Below are 27,825 nucleotides of genomic sequence, written 5' to 3'. Positions count from 1 at the left end.
GATTTGTAGGCATTTGTCGTGAAAATAATCTAAAGATGGCATTTTCTGACAAACCACTTAGCCATCATCCCTAATAATAAACAAAGCTTTGTGATCTCATAAGATGGTGAAATCACTCTATCAAAAGACACATTTCATGTTTTTACTAACAAGAGATCTTTGAGAGTGCTTGTAGAGATACACATAAAATAATATTGGCTTTTTATGAGCTTAAACCATCTTAAATTTTCACCTTTAAAAAAGTGATGTAGAATATGAATAGATTATTGCTCTTTACAATTAAGCAACAAGTGCTTTGAATTTTATTTTATTTTATTTATTTATTTATTTATTTTGTTTCTCTATCAGAGCTTTGACTCAAAATAATTTGAATTGAAATTTGAGGCATTTAACGATTTTTTGAATTGAAATTTGAGGAATTTAACGATTTTCTATATTGTCATCATTGAGGTGAATTAATGTATAAAATACTTATCTTTGAAAATGATACACTGAAACTTGTTTTTGAAAGTAAACTCTTTCGATTATGATTTCTAATAACCATACTCATAATAGGGGTAAATTGATAAAAGTTTGTTACTTTACACTTTGTCAAGTCTGCTTGTTTGCCTTTGGAGGATCAAATTCACAATTGAACATTATTGTAGTTCGTTTAAATGATCATTGCATCTCATACTTTGTCGACTTTACCCAATATGTAGAGGATCGGGTCCATAATTTTGCATATAAATTTAAACCGCTTGGATATTTATTATAGCATTTACCTCGTCAACTCTTACATCATATGTAGATTACCTTGTATGGAGATCAGAATTTGTAATTATGTAATGCAAAAAGTTTACATTTTGGAAATGAATTTTCTTTGTAACAAGCCTTGAGAGCCTTGTACAAATAACATACAAAAATAACCTTGTAAGAGCCACGATTAAAGATTTGAATATAAATTTACTTAATTGCATCGAGAGATGAATTGAAATCATTCTCTAATTATAACTTGCTTCAAATTGATTAGTAAGATGCTTCTCAAAAGATTGAAGTCAGGTCAACTATTATCCTTATGAGGTACGAGTGAGATTTATGACCCAATCATATAGGTAGCGCATCTCATTTAAGAGTATCTGATACCGGATTTAACCCAAACTACAATAGAAATGCAAATTTTATTGCTAAAATTCAAATTGGTTACAAACAAGACTCTTGTAAACAAGAAATAAATTACAACCAACACAAACAATAAAGGACAGTACGCATGGACCCAAACTATTACCACAAGGAGAAATATGAAGGGGAGGGTTGGCGGCATGTTACGGCAAGGAGAAATAGGAAAGGGAGGGTTGAGATAAGTTATTTGAGATAAGTTACGAATTGATGTGGCAGTCGTTCAAATGAATTCTCTATCATTGAAATGTACATGTGATTTTGCACTTTTGAGTTCATCATTGGTTGCATCATGTCCTTTTATGAGTGTTAGTTTGTGAATTTGGTTTTAAATATTGCAAGTCAGGGTTTAATGTGTGTTAGAAATAATATTAGTTCACTTGCATTTAACCCATGTTTTATTAAAATGGACCCCATAAGGGACGTCTCTTCACCGTATAAATAAAGGCATTCCTAAGTTCATATTCAGTCCATTGGGTGTAAGGTTCTTAGTAATGGCAGGGAGGGTCTAATTCTACACATAGACGAGCCGTTAAGTTCCATGTAAGTCTAATTCAAGTGCATGTGAATTTGCAATTCTGAGTTCATCATTGGTTGAATTATGTCCCTTTGCGTGTGCTAGTTTATGAATTTGGAATTAAATATAGCAAGTTAGGGTGTAATGTTTGTTAGAAATAATATTAGTTCACTTGCATTTAGCCCATGTTTTATTCAAATGGACCCCATGAGAAACACCTCTTCAGCTAATAAATAAAGCATTCCTGAGTTCATTTCACAGTCAATCTTATTCAGTCCATTGGGTGTAAGGTTCTTAGCAATGGCAGGGAGGGTCTAATTCTACACATAAGCGAGCCATCAAGTTAAGACTAATTCAAGTTCAAATTATGAGCTCTAATGTGATTCTCTTCATTTCTTCCACCATAACTTGTATATCATTAACAGTGTTTATTTAATATTCTTTGCGAGTTTCTTTTTTTATTTTAGTCATGTTGTTGGGTCCAAAAGTCAATTGAGTCCTTTTTTTTAAAGCATGGTCACTCAAATTTTTGCATGCTCCCAAGATCTCTCCTGTATAGAGGGAGTGTTAGGCCTACCTACTTAGACAAGAAAGTTGTGCGTGGATAAGAAATCAAGACTGAGTCTTCTATCTCACCAAGACAGAAAACAAATATTGGTCATTCTACCTGTGCAACATATATCTTTTTTCCATCGCGTAAAGAAAGAAGTGCACGAGTCTTTCCCCGCCATGCCAAATAAGGCAAGCATGACTTTTCTCTCCACCCCGCCATGAAGATTGTGCGCTGGTCACCTGCACTAAAAATATGCAAGCATGCAACAATTTCTTCTCACTACATGGAAACAACAGCATGAGTATTTAAAATTTGGCAATGTGAGAAGCTGCATTATATTATACTTTTGTGCATGGGGTGCTGTCAACGATGAGACAAGGCTGCAAATGTACATGAAGCCAAATACACGTTCAACTCTCTTTTTTATATTCTTCTCTTCTTCTTCTATCTTCTTTTTTTCTTTTATGGATTTTTTTAACAAAGAGAGGAAAGGGTGAAAAAGATTGAAATATAGGAGAAAACGAAGAAATGAAGAAAAAGAAAGGGGCACAGAAAGAGATATAGAGAAGTTATTTGGTAGCAAGATTCAAATAGCATTGAAGCAGGATTTTAACTTAAATTTCATTAAAAAAACAAAAAATAAAAACTTTAAATCATAATGAAAATCCTAACTTTTACCCTTTGCATTCAATGATCCTATCGATGTGTTTGACAGTGAGCTAGAAAGAGGTCGTTTGCGATTTGAGGTGAGAAAATCTGTTAAACAGCAAAAATAACAACTTTAAATCCCTTATAATCTTGAATATCCTTTCTCCTTCTTAGAATCTCAAATTCAATGGAACCAAGCATCAAACGAATTTAACTTAAACCTTTTGGTCCACAAACTCTTCTTGCCCATTACATGATGTCGGCCCCGTTGTTGCCTTTGTCAAGCAAATTTTTCTCATAGCTTTCCCATTGCATGGCATAGGTCTCATCAATGCCGTCATAAGCAAGCTCTTCATGCAACTACCTTGCTTCTATCATCGTCAAGCATTTCATGAAGTTTGCTGGAAGCCAAAGAGGAAGGTGAAAGCCGCATCTTTTAAACTCTTCTTCTCTTCACACTGCCAGTTCTTTCAATGCGTTAAAAATTGAGCTCCCTCAAAAAATTTTGGTTTGTAAGATGCTTTTCACTAGCAAGGCATCCTCGCATTTTTTCCATTGAGGGTAGGAGCGAGAGCGAGAGAGAGAGGTATAGAGGGATGACCCAATGGTTTTAGTTTTCTTTTCTTTGGCTTTTTTTTAAATTATTTTTTATTAAGCCAAATGTCCAGCATTGTAAAGGTAGAGGTGCGACATGAGTTGCATGTGGGAGTGAGGAAAGGAATGGCATTGGCACAAAGCATGGGCTTCAGCAGGGATTTTTTTTTTAAATCAGATATATGAAAACGAGACGGTTAATTTATGCCAACTCATGCAATTCATTGTCATTCTCGTATGTCAATCTCATGAAGTTGCCTTGCAAGCCGGTGAATTCCTCATTTTCCCCTTTGTACAGCGACCTATGCAATAGAAGTGCCCTTTTGGATTATTGTGATGTTTCAGACTCACCAGCACAACCCATTTTGCTAAGTGAGGCACAGTTATGTGATTTTGAATGCAGTAAAGGCATTTATAAAATATCTCGTGTGACAATGCCTTAAGAACTAGACTTGCACAATACTACATCAATCAGTTGTCATTTTTATAATGTTTGGCGAATCAAGTCAGAAAGAATATTAAGTTAGACAGCCTCTTTATACGACGCCATTATTGTTAACCATCATCAACTTAGGGTCTGTTTGGGGCAGCTGCAGATTATTTATAATCTGCTTATTTGTATAGTATCCTGATAATCTTCAGATTGTCATGATAAGTTGGCTAGTTGTTTGGAGGAGCTTATTCACAACAACTTAACTGCAGTTGTTTCTGAATAAATGATCATTCTGCTCCTGTTAAGTAATATTGTTTGCAACAGAACTATCTGAGCAATATAATTGATACAACAGAAGCAGAAAACCAATACAGAACAGTTTAAAAAAATAAGATATAGTCCTCACTTACGCGTGAGTATCAAAAATGATAAAATAAAGACAATTACAAATACAATTAAAATTATTAAAATGTTTATTTCAAAACAAGCACTCGGGTAGACTAGAAAAATTAAAAAGAAGCACCTAAAACTCTTATGCATTTACACATAAAACTCTTATGCATTTACACCTAAAACTCAAATTTGCATGTCTAACACTTGCAATCATATGCAACAGCTTTACATACATATCAACCAATTATTATGCATTTACAGATGAAACACCTAAAACTCTGCCCCCAATTCATGCTTCGACACAGAAATTATTTAAATAGATAGATCGAAACACATATGGACAGCAAGTGAGTCACAGAATTCCAGAAACACACGTTGGTGCCATAATAACAAGCTTTAAATATAAAAACTTAAGAACAAACACAACTCCAAACTGCACTGCAACCATCCAACAAGAACAACTCATTCCAACATACTTCCTCCAAGTACAATTGCACTGCAAGCATATCTTGCTATCTTGGCAATTCCAACCAAAGAAACATATTGAAATGCCAAGACAGAAATGCCAAGTCATAAAATTATAAATCCTGAAGAATTGGGGTGAAGAATCTGAGAAGAGGAGAATGAACATACTGAAATGCCAAACTCATTCGAAAAAAGAGAAAATTCCATACAACAAAACAATCGAAAGCCCAACATTACCCAAGGAAAACCCACTAACGAAATCTAACTGAAGGAACATCAACTAATGAAAATCATTTCATTCAATACTTACAGATCAACCGTTCAGAGAGGGCTTAGGGAGGATTTAAGGCAGATGAGAGGTGATAGAGCAATGAGGAGTCGAATCGAACACGAGAGCTCGAAAGGCGAAGGATGTGGGATCGCGTTAGGGCAAACGAGAGAAAGGGTGCCCATGTAAAACGAACTAACAAATGTGGGCCACAGGGTCGATACCATGGCCGCGTATATTAATGAAATAACGGCGGCGTTACGAAAACGCCGCTCGAACACATTAAACAAATATGTGAAAATGCCGCCGCACCAAATAAGCGCCCCCAAACGGGCCCTTATTGAGCTCATATTATCAATCCTTCTTTCCACTTATTCATGTTAAGTGCCACAAGAAGTGTCAACTCTATCTTTGCATGCATGTTCTAATTTCTAGGTATCTAATTTTTAATCTGCTTGCTTTCTTTCCTAAACCTTCTATATTAAGTTTAACTACTCAACTTATTGTTGTATCATCAACTCTCCTTGACAGATAATAATATATTTTACCACATATTAATATAAAACATTCAAAAAAGGGTTTATATGTCTGACTCAAACTCCTCAGCTAGAGAAGCATAGATATGAAACAACTTATAACTAATCTCTCTCTACTTAATTAACATGCCTCAAGAAAAAAAATCAATATTTTATCATGTTAAAAAACAGTAGATTACAACAAAGACAAGCCAAAGAAAGACCAACGTGAAACGAGATTTGTTCATACACTGATGACAATATCTAGTCCTTCCAGCTTATTTAAAAGAATAGAAAAATAAATCTAGTAACTCAACTGTCAGCTCTACTTCTGTGTTGTAAAAAGGAAAGTATAACTTAAATTCAAAATCTGAAAATGTTAATTTTGCCAACAGCATAAGATATAACTCTAAAAACGATGAAAGCTCCACAAAATAAAAATTCCGCTTTAATTGATAAAATAAGAGATTTATTTAATCTTGGATTTTTAATTATTACCAGAACGTGGGCTGGAAGAAGTAAAATGTAACAATATATCAGCAATTAACTATAGCAAAAAATGAGATAACAAAATTACATAAATTCTCATTTCTAATAATATCAGTTTGGTATAAGATCCTTACATATTTTGCGATATAAGAGGAAGAAGAAGCCACTTCTCAGCGTCAAAAGGTGATTCATTTTCTAATTCCGCCATCTCAACGGAGCCTTCAAACATCTTCATTGGCCATATAGCAGTCAATTCAAAACCTAAAACCAAAATGAGCTACTCAAATTCCCGTATCCATGTACGCAAAGTGATCCACCAATGTAAGTTGAAAAAGAGAACATAGCATATACTTGCTTATCATTCTCCTCTACATAATTAGCTCTAATAATATTAAATTCAAATATGAATGATTAAGATATTAATGTTGATCTATTAGATAATATTACATATGCAAGAAATCTGATTAATTATGAATACAATGAGGTTGCATAAAATTTGATAACAGATGTATTGTTATTGTCCATCTTTAACAGAAATAAAACCATTCAAATTGGTGTTAGCAATGCAACTAAATGCTAAGAAATTTCATTTAATTTAAACATATTTGTGCCACAAAATCAATAAATATTTGTTTAAGTACAGAACCATCAACTAGATGCCATCATTAAATGCTAGATACATGGCTGAATCATTGTTAAAATTGATGATATTTGGGCTCTTATTTTTTTATTTTTTTTACTAGATTTATGACTATGATTATGATACCGAAACTAATCAAACCAACGGTAACGGAAGCAACTTTTATTAAGCAAATGATTAGGATTACAAACAAGACTCAAAACTAAAACCAAATAGTAACAAAAACTAATCCCCATCTCGGGTCAGAAGAAAATATCTAGGGCAATGATGGTTTTGGTGAGGTGGTTGGGAGCACTAGTGGTAGGGGAAAAGGCTGACGGCAATCATAGGGAAGAAAAAGAAGGCGGAGACAACAGCTGGGGGCTGCAGGAAAGGGTCACGGCAGTGGGGGAAAGTGGTAGGAGAGTTGGAGCCAATTCAAGAAGGTTCTATAGAGGGTGGCTGTGTGCGGGTTGGGCAGCTGGAGAGGTGGGACAGCAGGCGTGCAGCAGAGAAAGAGGCATCAAGGGTAGATAGTAGATTGCAGAAGCAGGTCGGAGGGTAAAGGAGATAAGGGAAAAGAAGAGAAATATATTCGGAGAGGATACAACAACACCTCGGAGCATAATACAGTCGTGCACCACCTGTCATTGGATACAACCCAAGCAAGGGGAAAAAGACTTCATGATGAAATATGAAAGAGAAACACACCAAAACATAACCCTAATTCAAGCAAACAAACATATAAATAGACTCCCATCACGCAAGAAACACAAAAGGAAAGGAGTAAGACGGGATACAAAAAAGGAAAGGAGTGAGGGGAGGGTGGCAATGTCAGCCCCGTTTAAATGTCACTTAGTCCAGCAGGGACCTAGACCGGCCCCCCTAAGACCAATTCTTCTGATACTTCTGCCAGCCAGTTCAATCGACTAGCACCCACCCCCGCATCAGATTATCTTTATCCAGCTATCAATATGTATGCACTACAAATTCAAAAAGTATATATATATAAAGATCACTTTGTGGTGAGATGGGGACTGAAGCAAAAATTTAAGAAAAATATAGCATAAATGCAAATGTAAAGATTACTTAGTGGTGGCATGTAGATTATAAGCATGTATACATACATAAATGCATGCATGCATGCAAATAAACATACATACGGCCATAAAACATACATACATACTGTCACAACTTGACATGAGACTTAGAATTAACTAAGAAGAGAACAGCGATCGGACAATATTAACATTTAAACAACTTCCAATTTATAAAAGTCATTAAAATCTGCAAAATGCAATAAAATTAAACACCTAAAAATAATAACATAATATGAAAATCATATCTCAAACCAGTACTAAATAGTATATCAATATATGAAAGAAACAATAAAAAAACCTACAAACACAACATAACTAGTATCTATCAGTTGCAGTCCTCTTCCTGTAAACCACATCTCTCCTACCACATATATCAACCTAAAGTTTTTCTTTTCTTGAAAGAAAATATTAATTTCAATTCTAAGTTTAACTTAGTGAGTAATTATAATTTTAATATGCATTAAATTATAATGTTATGTTATACATGAATGACCAAAGAAAATATTGCTCATTATTTTAGAAAACATTGAACTTTCATTTTAATTTTATCCCTTCCCGTTTCTCTTTAAATATTTATTAATTTAACATTTTTAAGAGTCATAACAATATTACCGTTAAACCCGAAGATATCGTCAAAAATGTATATGAAGATATCCTCAAAATATATATGTAGGTGCCCTAAAAAATGTATCTGAATATACCATCAAATTGCACCCGAAGGTACACCTATTTTCTTTTAAGGTACAATGCATCTTATGTTAGTACTATTTGAGGGTGATCCTTTATGGCTTGAACGTTTATATTTCATTTCATATGAAATTAAAATAATTTAATATGTAACTTCATAGGTAAGTTATTTTTTTCTCATCCCTTATACCATTGCAGACGTACAATATGCAAACTATTATAAAAAAAACTTTTTAAAATTATTTTAAAAAATAATTATTAATTTACTAAAATATTAAATTAATGCAAAAAAAAAATAATCACTCATTTTTTCTTATAAAGGATTTCTGAAATACTTCTCTACTAAATTCTTTAAACAACCACCTATATTAATTAAATGTGTAAATAATTATAATAATCTCATCTAAAGAAAATTTAATCTATCGGCATATCCTTAAATTAACACAATAATTAATATACTATTCCCTACCTTAAAAGGCCTAGTTTGCTTCTTACACGACTCGTCTTTCTCTCCTCATTTTCAAAACTGACTTCCCAACCTCAAGTTCTTTCTGATTCAAGTAAACTTTATTCTAACATTACTTAAATATCTACCTCTATATATATATATATATATATATATATATTCTTTTTTTTTTGTGAAAAAGCACATGGGCTAATATTAAAAAGAAAGAAAGATACAGATAAATTGTATGAGAGGGCCCAAGTAAGACACCCTACCCACAAGGTAAACACCACATGTAAATGGTTTCAAAAAAAGAAAAAAATACAGAAAAATATATGAGAGCCCAAAAAAATAAAAGACATCAAGTAGCCAGAGAGCGACCCGATTTTGTCTTGCCTCTGCCTCGAATTCTAGGAAAGGAGTCAGCTAACGAATTGGTAAGATGAGTGTCATTGTCAGTAGTAACCAATGTATCGTCCAATAAGTTCCTGAGCTCGAGTCAGCCTCCATTCTTCTTCTTTCTCTTGAAATAGACATGTCATTCCTCACCTGAAGACTGGCTCACATGATTAGTAGATTCGTCTAAAGTGTGTCAGACATGTGTAGATTGTTGAATATTGGAAGCAACTACTTGTTGTACCAGTTGATTTTTTATTGGATCAAAAGTGTACTCTCGTGTGTCTTGGCATGTAAGTGAGTCTTCTTTAATAACAATGAGTGGTATATACATGTTTGGATCAATACTTGTAGTATGGGGAGATGTTTCATGGGACTCCAAAGTACCATGCTCCAAACCAGCAGCTGGAATAGAATGTTCAAAAGCAGGAGCATACCAGGGGTAGAACGGCTTGGGTATGATGTTCTTCATCAGAAACAGCGTCAGTCAAATGAGCAGAGGTATATGTGATGTTGGAAAGAGGGACGGGTTGCACATTCTCAGTAGGGATGGTAGGTGGCAAGACGTCCACCCCCAATTCAGTATGAATAGATTTTTGAACAGGTTGTTGATCTTTAGCAATATCCGGCCTTAGATGAGGATGCAAGCTATAGCAAATAGTAGAACTGTGACAAAAAATACTACAATGAGAGCAATAAGAATGATGTGAATCTATTTCAACTTTTTATCAATACCCGTTGTAATTGGTTCCAATCCACACATCATCAGGAGCTGGTTGGGTGATATCTCTCTCAACTAACACACAAGTCACCAGCAAGCGTAGGACTATCAACCTTGAGAGGCTTACCGTAAGCAGTTGCTAAAGAGTAGAAAATTTTCAAGTTTAACAGATGTATTTTTAACCCCGGAAACTTTATCCAAACAGAAATGATAGGAAGCTCCGCTTTTGATCAAAATCGATAGTCCACTTTAGGATTTTCATAAAACGGTTGTCAATCTTGATTAACTTACGAGAAAAAATACGAGTGTAATCCGCATCATGAGATAACTGAATAAGTATATGCCGGTCATCAAGTAAGTCAATATTTTAACTATCCAATAGTTTCATAGCAACAAAATCTTTCCGAATGATCTCAAGTTTTGAGTGACCATAAAGGAATTTCCCCACTAGAGCAAAACGCAAAGAAGACGCAAGAGTATTGGTTTCAACCTCAGAGAGAAAAATGCCAGATTTTCTATTTTTTTTACCAAGCTTTTTAATGAAAGTGTCATCACCACCACCTTCAAGAGTCTCGTGGAAGGATTGTGAAACATTGCAGGACTTACCGATGGGGCTGTCAATTTGGCTCGTTGTTCGTGAACAGCTCGTGTTCGGCTCGTCAAGCAGCTCGTGTTTGGCTTGTTCGTTAAGCCTAACGAGCCGGACACGAACAAATTTTGAAGCTCGAAATGTAAACGAGTCGAACACGAACATCAGTTTGTTCGCTCGTGTTCGGCTCGAAATGGCTCGATAAAAAAATATATATATATAATTTTTTATATAACAATATATTACATACTTTTTTTGTATAGATTTGATCCAAGTTCGAATCTCACACTTTACATCTATTTTTCTCAATTTCTGTTTAACGAGTCAATTTCGAGCCGAACGCGAGCCGAACACGAACACAAATATTTAAATCGAGCAGAACACAAACACACTGTTCACGAGCAGATTTCGAACACGAGCTATTTCGAACGAGCCAAACCTGAGCTCGCTCAAGCTCGGCTCGTTTACAGTCCTACTTACCGATACCAAAACCAGACTCTGAACCTGAAAGAGGGGCACAAGTAGGATTAGGAAAGTCGCTGGCAAGGGCAATGACATAGGAACGGAGCGTCGAGACCATCTCCACAGGCAAGATGACCACGGTCAGATTTTGGATCGGCTTGGCGAGGCGATGCAAGCAGACTTCGGGCTCATCAAACTGCGAGACGATGTGGTCTGTCAGGCAGGAAGGCGAATGCGAGCAGACAGGCGATGCGAGCAGACTTTGGAAGCGTCGAACTGCGAGACAAAACTGTCTGTCGGGCAGGAAAACGAATGCGAGCAGACAGGCGCGTCATCGGTTTGGAGACGATGTGCGAAAAGGAAGACGTCGTCGCCGTCTTCAGGTAAGAGCAGCAGTCAGACGCCGTCGGGTTGCGTCGTCAACTGAGAGAAAAGATTTGCGAGTGTACGTGAAATCGTCATCGTGGGAGATGACAAAGAAAAGGAGTGAAGCCGATAGTTTCAACGTTGGGAATTGTCATCGGGCGAAACCCTAATAGAGTCCGCTGTTGATGCCACGCCATCATATACATCTCAAGGAAGACAGACGGGAAGGGGTCGCCTCGTTTCCTCCTTTCGTTTTCCTACTCGACAGCTCGACTGCACCGAGTCTCTTCGGTTCCTGACCTGCCCTCTGACCGACTTGGCAGGGCCTCTAAGCTGTGATGGAGCTTCCTTCTTCTTCAGTTGAACCTGATAAAGTCTCTTTTGTCCACGTGGTGGGTAATTCTCAAGTGGAAACAACGGTTGTCTTCCCCTCAAGTTATAAGGAATATTGTGATGGTACAGGTGACTGTCAATTTATTAAGAATGCAAGCAGAAGAAGTAAGAAAACAACACTTTTTTTCTCGAAGTTAGAAATTTCAACCCTGACTAAAAAATTTAAGTTTGTTCTTATTGAAAAACTTCAGTTGGGGCACATGGAAGTTATCAGGAAAAATTTTGATGATCTCAAATTAGCAGGAAAGTAGAAAGAGGGGCTCATGGATGAGAGACATGTATTGGTTCAATTAACCGTGATTGAAAACTACACTCGGATTTTCTCCAAAAAATATCTCAGCATTGTTGGTAAATCAATGAACCTACTCAAGTGGTTTCCTGATTTTAACCCTAATCATGAACCTCTTACTGTATCGGTATGGTTCAGTCTAACAGGTCTCAAGCTACATTTTTTTCATCATCAGGTTTTTTACTCTATTGGGGTCATACTAGGGGACCCTATGAAGCTAGATCTACCGACTTTCAACCTAACAAGACCTTCTGTGGACAGAATACTTGTGGAAAGAGATATTACTTTACCTGATATTCTAGAAGTTTGATTGGGCACAACTCATAAAAGATATTGGCAACAAATCGTCATGGAGAATAGACCGCCTTACTATTCTCATTGTAAGATGTTTGGGCATACACGCATACACTTGATAACACTTGATAAATGTCATAAGTTTCATCCTAATTTGATATCTAAAGATCAAGTAAAAAAGGATGGATCTAATCCCACTACTCTGGACATATTTGTTCCATCTGGAGAGAAAACTACCACAAAACAGGTTTTGGATATCGCTAGGACATATTTGTTCCATCTGGAGAGAAAACTACCACAAAACAGGTTTTGGATATCGCTAAAGATCAGTCACCTATCATCCCTGCTGAGAAGGTGCAAATCGATCCTTTACCCAACATCGCAGTTCCTGATGAAGAACATCATACTACAGGTACAGATCCAAAAGTGCTTATATCACTTACTGTTATTGAAGAATACTCACTTACATGCCAAAACACTCGAGAGTGTTTCTTTGATTCAATCAAAGATCAATTGGTACAACAAGCGGTTATTTCTAATGTTCAACATCCTACACATGTCTGACACACTTTAAATCAATCCACTAATCAGCGAGTCAATCTTCAGATGAAGAATGACAAGTCTATTCCAGGAGGAAAAAGATGACTGGAGGCCGACTCGAGCTTGGAAACTTATTCGATGATACTTTGGTCGCTACTGGCAATGACACTCATCTTACTAATTTATTATCTAGCTCCTTTTCTAGAACTAGAGGCAGAGTCAGAGTAAAATTGGGTCGCTCTCTAGCTAACTGATACTACATTTTTTTGGCATTTTTTGTTTTTTTTTTTGGCATTTTTTGTTTTTTTTTGGCATTTTTTGTTTTTTTTTAAGTCTCTTGTATTTTCTCTTTTCTTTGGAACCTTTTGTATGTGATGGTTACCGTGGGGGAAGGGTGTCTTGTTTGGGCCCTTCCACACAATCTTTATGTATCATTATTTCCTTCTAATATATTAGCCTTTGGGTTTTCTCGAAAAAAAATGTATATACATACATACATATATATATATACATACATATATATATATATATACATACATATATATAATATATATACATATATATATATATATATATATATATATATTTCGAGAATGTGTGTGTGTGTGTGTGACATTTGATTAATTAACTTAATTCAAATGTGAAGATTTATCTTATAAGTTTTTTTGGATCAATCTCCTCTCTCACTGGCACGTTCCTCCAACCTTTCCTTCAAATATGAAATCACTATTTGTTAAGAAACTTGATTTCAATAGAACTTTCCAATGATATTATTATTAATTACACACTTTCAACACACATATTTCAAATTTAGAACTTTCAAATATATATTATTAATTATTTAATTAAAAAGTTTACTTACATTTTAAGTACTCGGTCGGTTGTCCTTCCAACACGCACGCGAGCGAGCTTCTTCCCCCTTCAACAAAGCTGACAATTCTTCTTCCTCCTCTATGCTTTCAATCGTGACTCTATAGCATTGAAGCCACCTCCCTCCTCTGCATGTGAAGACGACACAACAACCATTCTTCCTCTTCAATCTCGACTCAACCCGCAAGCACTTGTTGCTTCCTTCCTGCAGAAGTTGCTCGGCGCCGAAAGTTGCTTCCTCCTTTGATCTCTGCACGCGAACACTGCACAAAGGTTTCTTCTTCCTTCCTTCCTCTCCTTCTTCCTTCCTTCCTCTCCTTCGCTTCCTTCACTAGTCCGTGCCTAGTCGCTCGACTTTTTCCAATGCACACAGCAGAGATTTCCTCACTCGATCTCTTCGCTCTCCCTCTCGTTCGCTTATCTGTTTCAAATGAAGGAAACGGTGAAAGAGTCATGCGCTAATATTTTTGTGAGAGGGTGCATCTACTCTAACGCCTGCACCCTTTTTTTATTTTTATTATGCTTTTATTTAAAATTCAGTTATTACACATACATGTGTGTGCCTATATATATTCTATTATCATGAAGAAAAAAATTGTATTTGCTCATTTCAAGTTTTCTCCACAAGCATTAATATGGTAGACTAGAATCCAGTGTGAAAAGTATGATCGGTTAACCATGACATTTCAAGAGTTTAAAGCCTTAAAAGCTCAATTCTATCCCAACTAGCACAAAGACGTAAAGCGGAGCTTATGACAAATTTGGAATGAATCTAATATGCAAAACGTACAAGAGCATATGATGGAATTTAGAAAGCCAAAAAACTACTTCAAATTTTTTGTTGAATGCAAATCCACATAGAATGTATATGTAGTAAAACTTCATCAAAGCTTCACATAGAGTTGAAATATCATTCAATTGCTTATGTCCCTAAAGCTAGCATCAAAGCCATTCCACTCAAGGGGATAAAAAAAGTCTCTTTCCATTGGACAAAAAACCCATCCTGCAAATGTAAAAGGGGAGAAAGAAGGTTCAAACATAGAGTTGCATGACACCAAACCACCATGTTATTATTGCAAAAAATGAAGGAATTAATTTAAGAATTGTTGAAATTTATATCCAACGATGAAAAGAATATGAAAAAAAAAATTCGTTGCTATTACTGAAAAACGTGTAATTGAAGTAGGAGTAACAAAGGTTGATGCTACATTGACCTTGATATTAAATGAACTTACCAATAAGGAAGCAAGGGAGGATTTTTTTTTCATCTCAAGTACAAGGTAAAATCTAAACTCATTAATGTTATTTGAACTCGCATTAAGAAACTTGCATTGTAAAATAACCATACCTCTAAAGTAGTGGAAAATAACCATACCTCTAAAGCCTGCATTAAGAAACTTGATGATGATGGTTGTCCTATTTGAACTCGCATTCGAAGTCAACAATATGATTGATTAAATATTTTCCTTATAAATGGGACCTTAGAGCTAAGTTGAGAACAATGTTGAATGACTAAAATAGCGATTATTAAATTTATCATCGCTCTCTTTCTCTCTCACATCTTATAAAAAAGTTGATAGAATGCACGAACATCAAACTAGTTGATTCCAATAATGGATCAATAGCCATCTTCCTAATGAAAAGCATAAGAAATATCATAGTATGCATCAAAGGAACAAAAATTGAATTATCCCAATCAACTCCAAAGCCATTAGTTGTACGGAGGGGGGGTGCATGAGATAGAAGAAAAGGAGCTCCCTTTTGTAAGAGCAAATAACATAAAATGGCGAGCAGTCAAAACAAGGGGCAGTCCAGGTGAGAGAAGGGGCAAATTCAAATAGAGGGAATCAATGAAACACTATCCAAAATTAACATTGATCATTTTTTCGTCCTTAGTTTTAATGATTTGCACCCTATTAGAGGGAAAAAAAATTCCCTTAATTTAAGTTATGGCTATCTTCATCTAGTTATTTTAATGATAAAAAGAAGAAAATAAGGAGGTGGTAGTTTAACATGAGGGAATAGTTGATGTGGAGCAAACCAAGGAAACTATCTAACTTTCACTCAGCCATTTTCACATCACCCACACTAAGAGAGATCAAAGAGAATATTCCCTTAAGTTATGGTTACTTCATTTCTTTCTTTAAACACTAAAGTAAGTATGTGGCTTAACCATTAGCTGATTATGTGGCCATCCATAATTTACATGCATGTTGGCTAAGTTGGTGCATTTATTATGAATTGTAGATAGAAACAGATCAACTCCTACTTTTTATAACAAGCCAAATGTAACAATTAAGCTGAAGTGATCAAATTTAATTCATCATCAATCTATTGCTCTCCCTTTTAAGGGTTTTCAACAAATCATTGAAGTCTGAGCATCTCCCTTCTGCACTGAGTATGTATTCCAAAGCACCATCCAGACCCTATAACATGGGTTTCAAAGCAAGCTGCTCGCACCTTCATCATCTCCCCTCTCAGATAGACTAAGGAAGAATGCCATCATATTTCATGTCTCTCTATAAAGCCAAATTTGTTGATCTAGTTATTTCTGATACAATCCGGAGCAAAAATCGACACAATTCTCCACAGAAATTAAGGCAAAATAAATTTCTTAATTCAATAATTCAAACAACTCAATGAGAATACAAAGATAAATACCTACGATTCAAGAGGTAGATGATCTCTCCCAATTCCTACAATTCGAGAGGTAGGCAATCTCTAAAACCTAAACCAAAGACTCACAACCCAATCTCATGCATATAACTAACCTTAGACATAACAAGTCTATTTATACCCCACAATAATAATAATAAAAGACTAAATTTTCCTTTGGCATACAAAAAATAAATTTCTTTTAGGCTAGACGCCCTCGCAACAATGATCCCCTCCCCCCCACAAAGACACCTTGTCCTCAATGTGGGAAAAAAAGAGTGTTCCTCCTCCCCCAAAACTGTCTCTATTTCTTCATTCTCTGCTTCCTAGTCATGCACTATGAGAATTTGTAATCTTCAAGTCTTGCAACGGTGTCCTGGGATAAACTTCTCATCACACCAAAAACAACCCCTCGGCTCGCTTCTCCTGAATCTCTCTCTATGTAAGGCACTTGAACGTTGCTCCCAACCGTGGTTCATCATTCGTGTCCCGTGCAGCCTTCCTCTGGACTTCCACTATCTAAACTTTCGACATTGTTGTCGTTATAGCAATTCCGTACAACACTACATCTACGTTGCTTCTATCAGCTTTCTTCATCCGGTTCTTGTCTTCCACTATCTTGGCTAGCTCCATCATCTCCCTCGATTCCCATGGTCTTAGCAATCGAAGTGCTGCCTGTAAGTCGGGCTTTAAGCTCTTCATAAAATTCCCCTCTAGTCCTATTCCAAAAATCCCTCACAGCCGTCCCGACAATAGTTCAAATCTCTCCCTATATTCCATGATTGTTCCCTCCTAAGTCAAAACATAGAATTGCTCGTGTAGGTCTCCTTCCAAAATGGCTCGTAAACGTTCCACTAAGAAATCCTTAAATTCATCCCACGAACGAATCGGCTATCTAGCCTAGCTCCACTGAAACCAAACTAAGAATTTTCCCTCCAAACACAATCCTACCGCTATGAGTTTCTCCTGCCCATCTGGCCCATTAACTGCAAAATATCACTCTGCCCGATTCACCCACCTGTGCGCGCCTTCCCCCATAATCGACATCTTCAACTTCCAAACTCTAACATCTACGCCCCAACTTGCTCTTCCTCCGTTGTTTCCCTCCATGTATCGAAAGTAAAACTATCCCTTCAATCGTAGCCATATCCCCTCCCTGCTTCTTTCACTTCTTCTTCGCGCTCCTGCATATCTCTAATATAATCCTTCTTCATATTTCGGCCCAACCGTTTCCATCAAAAATCTCTAATCTAATAGGAGCCCTGAGAGGAGGTTTGTGATAATGGGTTTGCTCCTCATGCTTCTCACCTTTGATCCATTTTTCTTTCGAACTTGCAACAAATTCTCCAATCAATACTTTTTTGTTAGAGTTTGCAAATTGAGTTGTCAGAGGATTCCTAAATTGCATCTCAATGAGCCTCTTTAGCATCTCTCGAATTTCCCCCATGCTCTCAAATTGATCCTCCAGTTGGTTCTCCATAGAAGAGAACCTCTCATCTATGGTGGCAAAATTTTCTTCCATCCCAAATTTTATTTTATTCATCTCTTCCTCCAATTTCTTTTCTAGGTCATCTACTTTCTTTGTTGTCATTACACCCATAAAACTTTTAGATCACAAAAGACAGAATCCTCAGTACGCTGAAATGTCATCAATGATTTCCACATAGCATAAATCACAATGTCCAATGCTGCAAAACTACGATCTAGCAACGGAATCTGAAGAAATAGTGTTCCGAGGCAATCCACTAAAAATTTCCAAATTTTCGAGTTCACACTGTAAAAAAGGATGGGTTTGATCACTCTGTACATCGCAATATCGTCGTTGATTACCACTGTCAGCACCCTGCAAACCCTGATTCGCGTACTTAGTCGCTTTCCTTTGCGTCAAAGTCGGGTGCTGCGATCACAAAGAGGCGACTTAAAGATGTGATCCTATCCCACGTGATGATTACTTTGCGTTGTCTCCTTCCCAACGAGCTCTGACCCTCTGTGATTCCGGTGCAGCCTTCCCAGGTAGTTCTAATTGTGACTCAATCGCATAGATGACGTTGGAGGAGAGAAAAATGGAATTTTTGGGTCTTTTTGCGCCGCTTGCCAGTCGTTGCCTTCCCAGCTAGTTCTGCTCACGATTGTAATGAAGGATTAGGCCAGGAAAGCGAGAACTGATCTCGTCATTGCTGCGTGTGATAGAGAAAGGCGAGAAAGATGCAAGTTTCGAGCCTCGGTTAGCCACGGTCCTTGGCATCGGAGCCTTCCCGGTTACAGTATCACCAACGACTTGATCCCGTCCAGCTTCCAAGTAGCGGTCGCTCTGTACGCAACGATCCTTTCTCGCGAACTCAACAAAAAAGGCGACAAGAAATCTTGGCTGCAACAATCGAGTGGTTAATTTTCCATAATTTGAAAGGTCTGATACAAATTTGATACGAAAAAATCGACACGATTCTCAATAGAAATTAGGGCAAAACAGATTTCTTATTTCAATAATTAAAATAACTCAATGAAAATACAATAATAACCACCTGCAATTTGAGACGTAGGCTACCTTTCCCAATTCCTACAAATTGAAATGTAGGAAATCAGACTCACAACTCAATCTCATGCATAAAACTAACCCTAGACATAACAAGTCTATTTATACTTAACAACAACAATAATAAAAAACTAAATTGCCCATAGGCATACAAAAGACAAATTTGCCCATAAGCTAGGAGCTCTTGTAACAATTTCCTACTGATTTCATAAAGATTTTCATACCCAATTTCATATTAATGCATACATTAGTGTCACGACCCGGCCTGTGACTTTGAATTTTCAATGCGGGACCAGACGATTGGAAAGTGAAATTCAAATTTAATTTTGTTTTTTTAACACTAACAATTAATCATTCAAATAATCAAAATATCAGCTAACAAATAGAATTTATATTAACTTAAAAAAACAATTACAAATGAATTTACCTTCATCAATGTTTATCATGTACTCTATGCACATCCTCTCTTTTTTCACTCCAATTAACAAGATATTTGATTTTCTATGAAAGACTAAATCATTGACATCAGCATAGGAATCAAGCTGGAAGATTTATCTAGATAGTACATCAATCTCGTTAATCTTGAGTGTCATGCATTAAAACATGATCAGAAGCTCCAAAAAAAGGCTAAAATGCTTCAGGGAGAATCTTAAAAATTGGTTCAATTAAGTTTAGCAGAAAATAAATCCAAAAGGAAATGTTATCACCGTAATAAAAAAGTATAAGTTCAAAATTAGAACTCTAAGGGCCCGTTTGGGGCAACTTATAAGTGCGGGGGCGTTTTTGAAATCGTCGCGGTACCGTTTGGATCGCACGTTTTGCCTACTTATCTGAAACCGCGGTTGGATTTTTATACTAAACGCAGGCCGCGGTCGAACCCTGCAGTCGAGCGCGGGCCGTGTTTCAGGATAAGCTGCTTATCATAAAACGCACAAGCTGCCCCAAACACACCCTAATTCTTCTAATTAGGGACGATAAAACCAATCAAGTTGTCATTTGCCAAAAAGACAATCAAATGATGCATCACATAGTGCATTATGCTACTTGATGCATGTTTAACAAAAAGCAAGATGGGCCATATGTTCTAACAATGCTCTTCCATGTCCGATTCATCACACCAATTAAACTATATCACTTTTGGTAAATCAACATTTTTTGGCTGAAATGACATAAAGCAAAATATATATATATATCCAATGGCGGCAACATGTATTTGAAAAATGGCACACCATTATAGCATCCATCATAAGGTTTTAACAAGATTTTAGTTGGCCAAAAAGAGAGGTTGAAGGAATTTGTTCAAATAGTAGGAGCCTTCATGGGCCGATTGGGTCCATTAAGTGTTGATTACATGTATCGAGAATGTAGGGTCCAACCAATGGATGTATCAAGAGCCTGCTCACCCATCCTTGTTAATCCATCATCATCATTGCTTTGTTTCACTTATGTTGGGTCGCTCACCCATCCTTGTTAGGAATTTGTTCAAATAGTAGGTGTCAATTCTATCTTTTTGTAAACCTTCTTGCAAAATTTTTTACCCGTTATACATCGGGGCTACCTTTAGTCCTTCTAGTCCTTCCACGTTATCATCCATATCCATCTATTATATTTAAATCAATGCATCTTTATCCTTTATTGTGGGTCCAAACCATGTAAGTCCCCGCATCCATCTTAACAATCTAGTTTTTGTCAAGTGCGACTTGATGACCACTAATTTATTTACAACCTAACACTTGAACCTACGTAAATAATTCATGTAAAGATAATTTCACCAAAAAAAAAAAAAAAAAAACTCTTACCACTGATTCTCGACAATGCTATCTTATATCAAAATATGCCTAGGACATTCTCCACCTTTTTCAATTCATCCACTCCCTCACACAAAACAAAGCCCATTCCAATATCAGCCCCAATCAAATCAAACAAATCTATTTTAAATATGCTTGCGATTCGACCAATAAGAATTTTACAAAATTAATATGATTGCGTGTGCCCAAACATTAACTAGCAAGAGCATCTTTTGCATAGCGGTTATCTTGAGTATTGCCACAAAAAGCATCCAGCAATTCATGTTGCTTATTTTAGGGTGTCAAAGTCATGTAGTATGGTTGACATATAGAGAGCAAGAATCAGATTGATGCATAAAGTAAAAAAGCCCATCAATAAGAGTTTCAAGCAGAAAAGAGTAATACCTTTTAAGGGCATTTACATACATATCATTCAATTCCTATATATTTACTTATCTGACACCTAAACTTTTCTTTTTTACATTTATGTCATCCAAATCTTTCATATAACAACAAAATTACCACCATTTTAACTTTTAAAGAGTGGAATACACCTTTTTATGCACGGTAAAGGTAACATGTACGTAAGAATTGAAGCTTAGTTGTTAGACATGTAAATACATAGGAGGAATCTAATGGTCTGCATGTAAATCTTCCTACCTTTTATTGGATCCTCAGAAGAATACCACTCTGCCCAAGGACAATCAGAATCCCACTGACTCTTAATATGATTATCCTCAACTGCATCTCCTTTTCTTTGTTTGTTAATGTTATCCTGACCCTCATCATTATCATCAGCATACGGAGGAGTTCTATAACTCAGTCTCATTGTAGAACGAACACTGAAACAATTCGTCGAGAAATCGACAGCAGTTAAGGCCTGAGGAAAAAAAAATACAGAACATTTAGAATTTGTAAGCTACTCTAGAAGCTATACTAATAGTCATGTAAAAGTAAGGCTTGAACCTTTTATATTTTGATTAAGATATTCTTATGTAAGGGGAGTAGGGTACCATAGAAGAGATTATTCTTAGTAATTTTAAAATACTTTTTTACATTTATCCTTATTAGCCAAAAATATTTCTACCTCAATCATCATGATGAAATTAAGTTACAGAATTTATCATATTATCTTATTTATAAATTAATAAAATAAGGAAAAAATAATTACTGGCAAATTTTCAAGTATTTTCCATATTTATTCTCACGACATTCTTTTGGCATTTTATAAACCTTATGAAAATTGATAAGTTTTAATTGTGACTTTTCTTTGTCGAAGTTCACTTCTATGATAAAATTGTAAACAATATGAAAGAAAGAAAAAGAAAAAAAAATGATTATATATTGTTTTATAATAAGAAACAAAACTTTTACATTTGCTAAACTTTTGTAGTGATATAATTAAGATCTATTTTCCATATGAATAACAAAGATCAAAATATATACAAGCTAATCAAAGCATGACACTCCAAGAGAAAAGCCAACATGCATGAAACCATCTCAGGAAAGTAGCACTAATACAAAAACTTCTAAATTGTTTCTACAAAAGAAAAAAGCCTGCATCCCCTCCTCACAAATGAGGGGATCTAAAATAACAAAAATACACAAAATAACTTTTCCAATAAGCCTTACAAATTTTGAGACAAATAGCTCGTACAGCCCCTCCAAGTGCAAAAGCCTAACGGGAACTTGGCTGCCAATTCTGTCAGAGTTGAATCTTCGAGTAAAGGTTGTACTCATGTTCTGAATTCCTATATATGCCTTTCGAGAAGGATCATGCACCGGAACAAATGCAGGCCAGTTACTGAAATATAAAAACAGGGAACTTCACATACGTAGCACACAAATCTTATGTATTTACACATCCCACATCTAAACTTTAGTACTTTGGCGCTTTAACCTGCATGAAAATGTGTATTTGGAAATAGTGTTATTTTTTATATGATATTAAATATTTGAGTGCTATATGTGTAAATATGAAGGTTTAAGAATGAGATACGTAAATACATAAGAATTGTGTGCTTTAAAAGTGCAACATATGTAAATGCCACAAAAAAAGACAATTAAAGAAACTGTTCCCTTATGACGCCAATCATTCTGGTCAAATGATCTAAAAAGAAAAAACTAAATGCCCATTGGTTTTAGAATCAATTGCTATAACTATATTTAAGAGCATTCGTAGAAAAGGGAACTGAACAAGATAGCTGAAGCGAAGATACCTAAACATTCTCATGAAACATGAGCGTATAAATTTCATATCGATCAAGGCCTCCAATGTATCAGAATCTGAACTTCAACAAGGCATCCAATAAATTTCAGGATACCAAAAGAGAAATTTGATTTCATAGGCCCCGAAATAATGAAAATTGAAGAAATATGTATGTTGTCTATTTTCTTAGAGAAATGTGCATGAAAATTCAAATTGAACCACAATACCCTCAAAAAGTAATGACCTTTTGTATTCATTAACTGCATTTTTATGTCAAAGTATATGATTCCATCCTTGTTCTATTATGATTCAAAGATTATTGGATCATGGTTCAGAGATGGTTTGATCTTTGATTGATGGACCATGGTTTAAAGATGATTTGCTGGTGAATCAAATATTTTGTGGTCATGGTTCAAAGTGGCTAGATCATTATTCAATCGTAATTCAAACATCGAGATCATAGTTCGAAAAAGATATGATCATTATTTGAATGTGATTCAGAGATAGCTAAATCGTAATTCAAATATTGTTCGATCATGACTCAAAGATGGTGTGGTAAATAATTTGAAAATCAATCAATCATTATTCAATTATGGTTCAAAGAAAATTGGATTGTGGTTTGAAGATTATTTGATCATTACTCGGTCGTAATATTGTTCGATTCATGATTCAAGTTGGATCGATTTTGGTTTAATTATTGTTCGTATATTGTTTCATTATCGTTTGAAGATCATTTTCTCGTGCTTCGTGAATTATAATGAAGGCTGCACAACAGGAGTTAGATCACAACTATGACTCAGTAAATTATAAGTGATTTAATTTGAAATATGGTGAGAAATCAAAAAGTTAGTGAATGCTCATACCTCTAAACTATATTACCAAAATTGAAATCACAAATTTAAATGCTCTAACAAATTATATTGTGGATAAACAATATTTTAGATGGATTTTTATTTATTGAATTACCTATGAATTCATCAACCAATCCTACTTGGATTATATCAATAATCTTCCAGGCCAGCAGGTGGGATGTGACAATAAGAGCATTAGAAATACCGGTTGCAATCAACCACCACTATGTGAATCAATAGAGCATATCATTTTTTTTTTCCTCTCTGTCCACACCAAACCTTTCAAATTTACAAATACCGTGGCTGAAGAGGTCATTCCACAAGCGTACCTTTGAATATCAACTATAGTGTGAACATTCTATGGCTAATTACTTTAGAAATACTACTAATTCACAAGATTACCACATCACGTAATGGTTTGATCCTTCTTATACGGCTAAATGATTAAATATATATAAATTTGTAGTGACTAAATTTTGCAAGATGACCATGCTGCAAACCTGCCACAATTTGATAAAGCAATTGCAACAGCACTTAAGAGTTTGCTTGATTCAGGAGCATCTAGAACCACTCCACTGGCACTCAGAGGAGCTATAACCTGTCCGAAAATGCAAAATAATCACCTTCAATATCTAATACCTCAGATATAAATTCTTCCAAAAATAGAATTATTTCATTAAAGAAAGAAGGAACTATATTAAATTCGTGAGAACATATACTTGAAAAATGAAACAAATATTGTCAGAGAGAGTGAGTGAAGAACTAAAATAATTAATCAACCCCATATAATGAAACTTTAAAACTTAAATTAGGATTGGAAACAGAACATCTACCAAGAACCCAGTTACTCCAAACGATAGCTGCAAACTATGTAAGTCATTGTCCCATTGTCCAGCTTTATCTGCCACTCATCAAAAGAAAGATGTCAGAAAAAAAGTAAACTTGCAGGCTTTTCTAGTAGCAGAAAATAAAAAGTCAAATTCACCACTGCTATGGATCTGAAAATAGTACTCCATGGTGTATAACTTTACACCATGTTTCAGCTCACGTTTCATCCTGTACAAGTTATTTCTTGAACCCAGGCATTCTGCACCTTTATCCTACATAAACAAAGTACAAAATTACGGAAAACTTGAGGATAAAAAGCAAAAATATTTTTTTTCTCTGATGCGGCAAATGAAATGCATTCCATTTTGATCATTTAGATCAACAATACAGCAACTAAAATTATGATCTAGTTCAGAAAAGTGTGCAAACACTACTGGAAGTCCGTTCTTATAAAACAAATTGTTGCAGACAATAAGCATACCAATAGATTTTTATGACCATCAACAAACCACTGCCGACAAACAGCCTCTATTTCTGATATAAATCTGACAAGTTCAAAGATCGTTAGTAAACAATAAAAATAATAATAGAGCAATTAAATTGAAAAAAAAGGAAATATTAGTAGCCCGTTAATCTAGCAATGTAATTATTAAAAGCGATATGGAACCGAGACAGATAAAAAAAATGAAATACCTTTCCCATGTAGATGCAATTGTGAAATCATCAAAGCCCTCAATCTGGTGAATTATGCAGGTTACAACCATCAAAATCCATCCTTTAAATGCAAATTCATACAACGTAAATGTGTATTTCCTAAGCTGGTTGAAAAGACTTTTAATTGAACAAATTATTTCGTTGTGTATACGCATAGCAATAGAAGAATTGTCACATTAAAGCAACTTTATGCATGAAAATACTGGTAGTACTTACATCAACAGGCTACAAAATGTTGGGAGCAATAATAAGTTTAATAAATAAACATTGAATGGAGGGACAAAAAGCTTTCTCAACCTTACTACAGCCTAGGAGAAGACTGAGAAGCGGCTAAATGGGGGTTTTCCGGATTTGAGATTTGATAATTTGATCTGAGAGTTGTTATTTTTGCTATTGTATTATGGTGGCAACTTATTTATTTCATATTTTAGGTCAGATTTACAAAACAATCGAATATTAGTCTTCTTTTAATTGTAAATAAAAGGTATTTAGCATGTAAAATTTATTTCATGGGCAAGCATAAGACTTGGATCTTTCATTTGGTGACTTTTATCCTTGTAATCTACATATGTTGTTGTTAAGGGTGCGTTTGGGACAACTGTGATTGTATAAAATCTCAGTTCTACAATTATTGTAGAAAATCTATTGTTTAAGAACTGGTGTTCTAGAAGTAATTTTTCTAATTGAAATTTTCAGTTTCGAAAGCATTATCTGTGGATAAATGTCTTAAATACCTCTCTGCTCTTGTTATTAAATTTGTTTAAGCACTTGATGTTTTTAAAAAGAGAATTCATTGATTTTTATATTTTTTTATCGACTTGTGCAAAAAGTTTGATCTAATTATTTGTTATATATATATATATAAGAATTCTTTGGTCTCCCTTAATATATGGAATATGTGGTATGCGTGTAAAAAATAAAGAATTATGTGGTATGTGTGTAAGGCCCGAATTAACAAATCTCTATGGTATGCATGCAAAAAATCAAAAGTTGTGGATTTTTTCTGAATGAAATTTTCCAAACAGCAGGATGCGGTCTCCATCCAGCTTCCGCAGATCCACAAATTTCTCCAGTGCGTTCGCCACACTGTTCGTGCTGAACTTGCAAAAAAATAGGTGAAAGTTGGTTTGAAAAGTCAAAATAAACGCACCCTAAGTTTGTTCAAATTTGAAACGATAACTCCCTATCAACCTTAAGTATGGTTATGAATCTTATTTCACAATTATGTTGGATAAATGATGGTCAAGCCCACAAGAGCTTCAAATCTGCAAGCCGCATGTTCAATGCTAAATTGGTGGAGCCCAGCCAGTCCCACTAGCTCAATTAGCACTCACAACACCTGTGTACTGAAATTGACATAAGCAAGCACAAGTAACGCCAACATATGCAAGCGTAGGAAAAGCTTGCAAAGGCCTGGCCAAAATCATTTCTAACCTCCTAATAAATGCACCATGCTGTTATTAGATAGTTATAGATGTTGACATAAGGTAGAAGTAAAGCATGCATGCCTACCAAGCACTCTCCTTGTGACAAGAAGAATTAAAGAATTTTGCTTCCAAATATTTTGGACCAAACCATCACGAAAGGAGAACCATAAAAAAATAAAAAAAATAACACATGGGTTATTTGGTTGGCTGTTTCTAAAATGCAAGTACTTTAGAAATGCATGGTAGATGGAATGTATGCATTTTTAAATGCATGAGTTTTTTATACAAATTGACGAAATACAACTTATTGCATACATATTGGCGAAGGAAAAACCTATATTAGTATTTTAAATAATAAAAATTGAAAGAAAAGAAAATTAAAATAAAAACATCATCTTTCAGTCCAAGCATATACCGTGTTATCATGGCGGATTTGTAGTTTTGTACTCGCGTTCAATAATATGTGTCACTAAACAATGTTTTACTTTACTACATGGTCATAATTTCATTAAAAAAAAAAGGAACTAGAATTGAACTTGTCAATATCATGGCCACCGTGAAAGATCCGATAATCTCTAACCATTTTGAAATTCTCGGACGGCGTGTTAGCTGGTTAGTTAAAGAGAAACAAAAAATGGAACGAATGTACGAGAGCGGAAGGTCATTATTGAACCTTAAGCTCCCAACATTTTATACTATAACATCCAAATCACAGACCCGTGGCTGAAACCCTGAGAAACAAAACTCAGGGGAAAGTGCTTGAAAACACAGATGAGTTATTTCCATTCTACCAGAACTAAGAGCTCCAACAAAAGTAAAAAAGGTGAACGTGAGCAGGAGAGGAAATTACATCTTCTTGGGTTTCTTCTACGTCTTCGCCAACTTCCTGCACAGCTTTTCCCCTATCCATCGCAGTCGCGAAGGAACTCACGATCGATTGCTCCAAAGGCCGTACAACAGAGTACCTTCTCTGATGAAGGATCGGGCACTCAGTCGAACGCCATTTTTGGGAATCAA

At 35.5% G+C, this 27,825-nt stretch overlaps 1 protein-coding gene across 3 annotated transcripts in view; it reads right to left on the bottom strand.

Moving 5' to 3' along the window:
* LOC110023637 (rab3 GTPase-activating protein catalytic subunit) overlaps positions 1–27,825 on the bottom strand; it is a 70,283-nt gene extending 42,458 nt beyond the window's left edge. Inside the window, exons 1-9 of one of the 3 annotated variants that reach the window (XM_020723133.1) lie at positions 27,659–27,825; positions 25,361–25,404; positions 25,149–25,212; positions 24,825–24,939; positions 24,673–24,740; positions 24,340–24,437; positions 22,412–22,583; positions 21,440–21,659; positions 6,168–6,294 (exon numbers count right to left, since the gene is read on the bottom strand). In XM_020723133.1, coding sequence (XP_020578792.1) covers positions 6,168–6,294; positions 21,440–21,659; positions 22,412–22,583; positions 24,340–24,437; positions 24,673–24,740; positions 24,825–24,939; positions 25,149–25,212; positions 25,361–25,404; positions 27,659–27,718 — 968 coding nt within the window. In that variant the 5' untranslated portion in view covers positions 27,719–27,825. Of the gene's footprint in view, positions 1–2,342; positions 2,473–6,167; positions 6,295–21,439; positions 21,660–22,411; positions 22,584–24,339; positions 24,438–24,672; positions 24,741–24,824; positions 24,940–25,148; positions 25,213–25,360; positions 25,405–27,658 lie in introns of all 3 variants that reach the window. The other 2 variants (XM_020723132.1, XM_020723134.1) reach the window with 2 other exon arrangements.

The sequence above is a fragment of the Phalaenopsis equestris genome, unplaced genomic scaffold, assembly GCF_001263595.1.
Source record: "Phalaenopsis equestris unplaced genomic scaffold, ASM126359v1 Scaffold000226, whole genome shotgun sequence".
Lineage (NCBI taxonomy): Eukaryota > Viridiplantae > Streptophyta > Magnoliopsida > Asparagales > Orchidaceae > Phalaenopsis > Phalaenopsis equestris.
The sequence above is the reverse complement of the archived record's forward strand: the minus strand, read 5'-3'. Positions and strand labels throughout refer to the sequence as shown.